At 36.0% G+C, this 7,394-nt stretch overlaps 1 protein-coding gene across 1 annotated transcript; it reads left to right on the top strand.

Moving 5' to 3' along the window:
- Nucleotides 1-833: 833 nt before the first annotated feature.
- On the top strand, nucleotides 834-5,197 carry LOC103768587 (TRAF family member-associated NF-kappa-B activator-like; the record flags this gene model as incomplete). Its single annotated transcript, XM_008935739.1, has 3 exons — nucleotides 834-932; nucleotides 4,146-4,254; nucleotides 5,085-5,197. Coding segments are annotated over exons 1-3 (321 nt in total), but the record flags the coding sequence as incomplete, so codon positions are not given.
- Between the last annotated feature and the right edge of the window lie 2,197 nt (nucleotides 5,198-7,394).

The raw sequence follows: 7,394 nt of genomic DNA, 5'->3' as shown, positions 1-7,394 counted from the left end.
TCACTAACCACTCCTCTACTGTACTTACGATAAATTTTGATATTAAAATTCATGACATATATTACCACAGAAGCAAAGGATGTGCATTTGCGAAGTTCACTGTCTTAAAATTAAAGTTTGTGATGGTTGATAGTCTAACATGTCAAAGTTCATGTGCTATAGTTTCAGGAACTGTTACTGAAATTGTTCACAAAATGAAGTTGATAGTATTGTGTGAAAAGGTCTGAGTCCTGCTTATTCTTACTGTTTGGTATTACTGATTTTTAGATAAAAGATGTTTTAATTCACCTTGTAGCGTTGCTTATGTTGCCATTTTCAGATATAGCATAGAATAGGATAGGTCCATGTGACCTAAGGTTATTGAGCTGTTATCTTTTTATTGCTTAATGACAAAAGCTTTGGTTCAGTGCTTAATGCTATGTGTTTTTTCACAATTGTGTAAACTTTAAACTACTGGGAATGTCATAAAATTAGGAAACTAGAGATCTGCACTAATTTTAAGTCTCAGACAAACATTGTAACTACCCATACATTTACACATTCTGTATGTCCAGAATTTTGTTCAGAGTTAACCTGCTTGTGTTTGGCTTTTCTTTAAACCTTTCTCTGGGCATAAAATTAAATGCTGAAGTGAGCAGAGCTATCATTCAAACTATTATGTGAGTTAATGCTCAAACATACTGCGCCTATTACCTGAATTTGATATTAATATGTCATGTTATGTATGTTTTGAGTTACACACACCTGTTTCCAAGCATTCTCTCTTCATTCTGATTACTTTTCAGGTCTGTTAAGTTGACCGTCTCTTCAGTGATGAAACAACATTGGGAATTATGGACAAAAACATTGGAGAGCAGCTTAACAAAGCTTATGAAGCCTATCGACAAGCATGCATGGATAGGGACTATGCTGTGAAAGAACTACAGCAAAAAGTATGTTTTGGGTTCTGAACTGTATCTTTAAAACCTTTCTGCCCCTGGAGGATTGTGATCCATGTAGATTTCAGTTTTACTTCTGCTATGTACACTCTAGTGCATCTATTAAAGCTGGAAATTGCTGTTATGAAACCAGGCCAGTACACTGCAGAGTACCTCACTAGGCTGTCAATATAGTAGGTGGGTTTCAGGTTTTTGACCTTTAATATTCTTTTTTTGTGATTTTAAAGGTGAGAAAGGTGTTGCCTGGTTTGGAGAATTAATGAAGTCTTTTAAAGTAAATAGCAAAGGTGTATATAAAATTTACCTAGCATTACTAAAGTACTTTTTGAAATTTAATTTGCTTTATTAAGAAATAGTTTTTCAATTATTAATATAAATAGCTCAAATTAAGTCATCTTTGCATTGATAAGAAGATATGTCATAGGAATTACTAGTTTACTTGATGTGAAGGTCAAAGACTAATACGTTATGCACTGTGCCAGCTATTAGGACACCTGAGTTTGTGTGTTGTAACATTTACAGCAAACATACCTTAAACTTATTAGAATAACTATTGATTTATTTTTTTTTTAAATAATCTTCTGTAAGATAATTCTTTAATTGTGAAATAACGGAAATATTCTGGAGGCATTCACCAGTAAGGAGCCCCTTTTAATTTTTAATCTGTTGTAGAATACATTACTTCAGCCCAAACTCCTCTAGGACCTCTCATCATGTATGCCTGCATATTGCAAAGTTGACAGTTAGGGGGTTTGTCATACTAATTTTATTGGGCGTATTCTGCCCACCAATGGAACCTCTGTTATAGAAAGGCTTGAATGTTTTTTGATGCTACAGGACTTTCTGATACTTCCACAGAACTGGTAGGCTGGGACTGTGTTCGGGGGCAGGTGAGCCATACTCAGTGTCAAGTTAAGTGGAAATGGTCTAGTAACAGAAAGGTTTACTAGAGAATATTCTGATATCTGGGCACAATCTTGCCATCCCCTTGCATGGCAAAATAAACTCACCAAGGCACTGAAGAGCAGGTATCAAGTCAATCATGTGTGCAGCCATCCACTCTGATCTCCATTCACAGCCTGTTGCAGCAGTGCTGGTGCAAACCTGTAGCATTTTCTGTACTTAACAAGCAGCAGCAGTTCCATATGTTTTGTGCTGAAATTGTAGCTAACTTAACAAAAGGCAACACATTTTAGAATGCTTGGGAATCTTTTAAACTCTGTCTCTTAAAATGAACAATGTAATTACTTGAAGGAAAACCAGTCAAGTTAATACTCCTGGGTCATCTAACAGCACATGAAAGAAACTTCTGCCCAAGAAACAAGACATAAAGTACAAGGTCAGATAGCCATTCTAACATCTATGGAAGAAAACCAGAAAAGTGTGTGAGATCATCAGTGTTAAGTGAACTAAATGTTTGCAAGGTTTCTCTCTCCATTTTCTCTCGTTCAGAAATAAAAAATAAAAGTCTTTCATAAAGGATTACTGCCAGTTCAAACTTTCTCCTCATCAAACTTTCAGTAGTTGGATTTCATGACCACAAAAGAGAACAGAAGTATTTTTTCAGTAATTGGTATTATAACAAGTTGGGATTTTTTTTTTTTGTTTGTGTTGGTTTTCAGGTTTTTTAAATCAAATACCTAGGTTTTGAATGGTCTTTGTACGGTGCTTTACTCTAGTAACTTCCTCTGTTCATTGTGTGGCCTTCACACATTGTTGGATTGTCCACCATTCTGTTGTTAACAGTTTACTACTTAAGTTACCAATAGGCCACTTGTTTTGCAAGTCTCTAGAGCTGGGAGCCATGTCAAGCACACAGAAGCCAGAGTCATCTCGGCCAGATGGTGTTTGATACAGATGGATGGTTGGTTGTCATGCAGATCTTCTAGTTGGTAACTTGTTGCTGCCATCTGACTCAAGGAATAATTTGTGCACACTGGCTGTCAAAAGCATCTTCTCTTCTGTCTGTTTTAGCTGTCATGTCTGTGCTCTGTACAGAAGTGTTGACAAGACATTGCTGTTGTACATTTTCAATTTGGTTCTCAGTGATTTTTCTGCTTCATGAGGTCTCTTACAGAGCTGGAGTGTACTGCTCTTTGATCACTGTTTTGTTTTTTTTTGTTTGTTTTTGTCTTTTTATAAACTCTCGTGGTCCAACTACTACCTGGCCTTTTAAAATAAATTTTGCTTGTACATTTTTTTTCCTGCTTGCTTTGCAGACAAACATGTTGGGCAGTAGGGGGATGTGGAATTAAAATGTCACTGAGATTTGAGAATTAGATAGCAGTATGGATAAATTAGGAGTAGACATGAAAACAATAACTAGTCCTGTCCCAGGCTGTGACCTGTTCAGTAATAGACATATTCTTAATTTCAGAAAAATTCAATGCATTCCTGTAAGTTTCCTTGCTGGGACTTCACAAGTTTTTGTGCCTGTTTTTAGCAACACTGTAACTGAAACATTAGGCATGTGCTAATGAAATAATAGGTTTTGAATATTAGCATTCTCCTGCCACCTGACCATTTGTTCAATTAACTGGCTGTTTGACAATATTTATACACTTCAGTGAAATGCGAGCAGTCTTATTTGGCTCTATATGGCCTGTTTATAGCATGAGATGGAGTATAGCTGGATGAAGAATGGGGCTGTTTGCTTGCTTTCCTCTCCCCTATCTTCTAGGTTAGAAAAACAAGTCTACTACAGTAAAAGAAAAGGAAAAACTCTGTTCAATGGCAGTTAAAGTTACTTACAAAATATCTTGTATAGATTAAGCAATGCTGTTGTTTTCTATTTAAAATCTATCTTTTTGAAAGCCTATTTTTATATAATTTATTTCTTATAAAATATGGGGGAAGAAAAACACATCTTTCAATAGATAAACTAAATGACCAGCATTCTGAAGAATACTGAAATTCTAATTTTAAACTTGATGTATTCTATGGGTATGAGTGAAGAATCCTAGCTTAGAAGTTATCCTAACCTTTACAACTACTGCAGTTGAAACACAGGATTTATTTTCTATAATACCTTTTCTAATCAGTGCAGTCTCAAAAATACAGACTTACCAAAAGTGACTGTAGCTGTGTGTTCATGTAGAAGTCCACAACTACAATTATCTTCAAAATCAGAGCTGCTTTTTATATGCCAAATAGGAGACCCCTAGTCAAAACGGAATAAGATTAATGCTAATTACATTGTATTTGCAGACAGAAAACTACACGCAGCAAATACGTGAACAGCAGGAAAAGATAGAGCTTCAAAACAGCATTATTGCAAAACTGAAATCACAGTTAGCTGCTCTGAATGCTAATAGAGGTATGTACTTCAGTTTCCACGTTATTTCTTTTTATGCTGTGTTGCATTGGTGAATAGTTCTGACTTTGCTTCTGTTTTTACAATACATATCTCTCAAGGCACTATCATACTTTTCTGTGAACGTGAGAGTTAACACAAATGTGCAGTTTCAAAATCTATTTATAAATGCAACACTTCTGAGGTCTTTATCCTCTTCAAGAAATGGTGAGATTTTCTTTAGAGGTAGAACCTGCTTACACTGAGGCGAATAAAAGTTAGGAAAATACAGGTTCCAATCATTCACTAGAATGAAAAACAAAATTGCTACATATAAACTTTACAGTCCTGTTAGTAAGTTTAGCTCAGGTCACTCTAGATGTGAATGCTATGCTTATGTATCTTTTATGTTAGATGTGTCTTTTGATGCTACTCTTATTGGGTAACAAAAGCTTTATAAGCAGGTAATTTTTTTCAAATCAAATAGTCATTGATAGATACTCTTCCACTATTTGACTGTATTATACAAATAAGAGAAAAGAGTCAAAGTAACCATGTGTTAAGCTGCCATCCTCATTAAATATTTATTCACACTAGCCTAACACTCCCGGTTTTCATAAATACTAGCAAAGTGGTTGACTTCTATTTTTAAGAGTACACGTACATTCTTTATTGCTGGTCCTGTCTTGCATTGTCTCTGAGCACAAAATTTGGCTTCTTTTGCTTGTTTAATAGGAAGGCTTGCTCAAAGGAAATAAAGAAGCTAATATGAGCCTAACTTCTTTTAAATTTGCTTGGACTTAGAAGATGGCTAGGCAAAAATGCAGTGACAATCAGCTGCTTTTTTTTTTAAGGTAATGCGCATTCCTACATTCCGATGCATGAAGATGTTGAAACCTGCAACTTACCTTTCAGCCAGCTCTCTGAAAAACTGAGTGTAGCAAAGCAAAGAGAAAAACTCTTAAAGGTATGGTCGCCTGCAGTATGTTTAACATAAGTTCATATTTGCACTGTGATTATGCTATGAGAACCTAAAGAGATAAGTGAGATTTTCCCTTGTGCCTTTGAACTGCACTTCTAATACAAGAACCTCACCTGAAGTGCATGAGAGTTGTGCCACTGCAGTCTGCTTCTGTGGACTAAGCATCTATGTTTGCTCCTTCCTAGTGAATCACTGTTTGGCCATCAAGATCCCTACAATAGTTTTAGTCATAAAGTAAGAATTTACTTGCTTATTTATTTCTTAACCTGACAAAATCAGTAGTCAAGAGGGGGCTTTCTCTTTGTCTCACAAGAGCTTTTCGTGTTGCAAACAGCCTGTGTATTTTTGGAAGAAATGGAGAATCTGCACTAAAAAAAGTGATGGAATGGAAAGTGAACTATCCATTGCTCTGGAGACACTGATGATTTGTTTGATTTTTTTAAAATAGCCAGTTTTAATATGATGTCTCTTCTGCCCCTCTTCAGTGAAGTAACACTGAGATTTTCACTACAGCCTGTTGAGAGTAACAGGAATAAGAGTAAAGCAACAGTGCAGAATTAATGGGAGATACTTTGAATGGATTCGGCATATTGAGAAAAGACAGTGACAGTTATTCAAAGTTGCATTGTTCTTATCTTAAGGCACCCTACTGTGTTTTTTGTGACCTGTCTTGTAGAATAAAATCTCTTATTTTGTGAATGTATCTCCATAGCAAAGACCCAGTACAGCTCATAAAAGGACCCATATATAAAACCAGGCATTGGATTAAATTTAAAAAAAAAAATCTAATTTCAGGATTTGATTCCCACCTAAACCTTAGCTACAAACAAATTAATTATGTTAAATGCAGAGAAATGCATTTTTTTTCATTCAGAAATGTTAATTTTCAAATCACTTCTTCAGATTGCTTAATTATCTTGAAAGAATCTCATTTGAGTCTGAGTCCTCGCAAACATTTTAAGTGTACTGTTACCTAATATTTATATATACTTTTTTATATTATAAATGTCCTTATATAATTTTTGAATACTAGAATCTGTAATCAGATGTAATTTCTTTCCTAAACTTTGCATTTATTTGGAATACAACACAGCTGAAGGGCTAATTCTTTGGTGGAACATCTCTGCATATTTTTGCTTTTCTCTGGCTTGTGTCAGATAAAAATTACATCTCACGGTTGCACATGGAGACCTGACAGTCTAATATTTCATACTCTTGTTTCTGAATGCTTGCTCAAGAACAACAGTTTTAAGTAACTTAGTCATACAGTGAGTAGGAGAAAGGAAGCTGTTATCCGCTATTCTCGTGGGGAAACACTTGAGAAATTATGTGATCCATAGAGAAGATCACAGGCAATGCATGAGAAGCTGGAATCATTATTTCAGGGGTTTTCTTAATAGAATGTAAGTTATCTGTCTTTATCTGGATTTTTTTGTGTTGTCAGTTAGTACAGTTACCTCTCAGCAGTAGATAATCCGTCTGGATTTTGCTTCACCTGTGCCATGAACAGAAAATACGTTTCTGATACAACTCCATGCAGAATCAACTGTACAGTCTGTCTGCATTTAGACCCAGGCACAGTGCTATACAAATAAGGTCTTTTCAGAGGGCATCAGCAGATATCTAAACCCGTGCCAAGTCAGACTGACCCAACATACTCTGTGTTCCTGTTACTGGGAATGTAGCAGCCCTTTCAGTGTTGAGAGCATGGAGCTTATGGAAAACGTTTGACTGAACCAAGGCTGGCTTCTGCAGAGGCATGTGGATGTCTTTGCACTACCTTTCCAATATAAGAAGGACCCTAATGTTTGGTGTTGTGCCTAGTAAGCTTCTGCTAACCTGACAAGTACTACAAAGGTGCCCAGACAGCACAGCAGAGGTCCGCACGCTTGTGTTAGCTCTGGCTACATCTTGGCCATGCCATTCATGGGCTGGAGATACACAGCAGTCTCTGTACACAAGTCCTTTTTATATTGAATAAACTCGGGGAGGAGAACAATATAACCCCAACCTCCTATTGGAGATGATGGAAAACTAATTGTGTTGTGATTAATTCTTTATATATGCTTTTATGGCACTTGCCAATTTTTGCACTTTTTAAGTGTTACCCATTGTACATCAGAAGTTCTGCAAAGTAAACTGCGTGGAATAAATGCATGGAACAAGTTGAGAAAAATGAACA

Source organism: Merops nubicus, unplaced genomic scaffold (assembly GCF_000691845.1).
Source record: "Merops nubicus isolate BGI_N331 unplaced genomic scaffold, ASM69184v1 scaffold13562, whole genome shotgun sequence".
In the NCBI taxonomy this organism is placed as follows: domain Eukaryota; kingdom Metazoa; phylum Chordata; class Aves; order Coraciiformes; family Meropidae; genus Merops; species Merops nubicus.
This window is presented reverse-complemented; position numbering and strand designations above follow the sequence as displayed.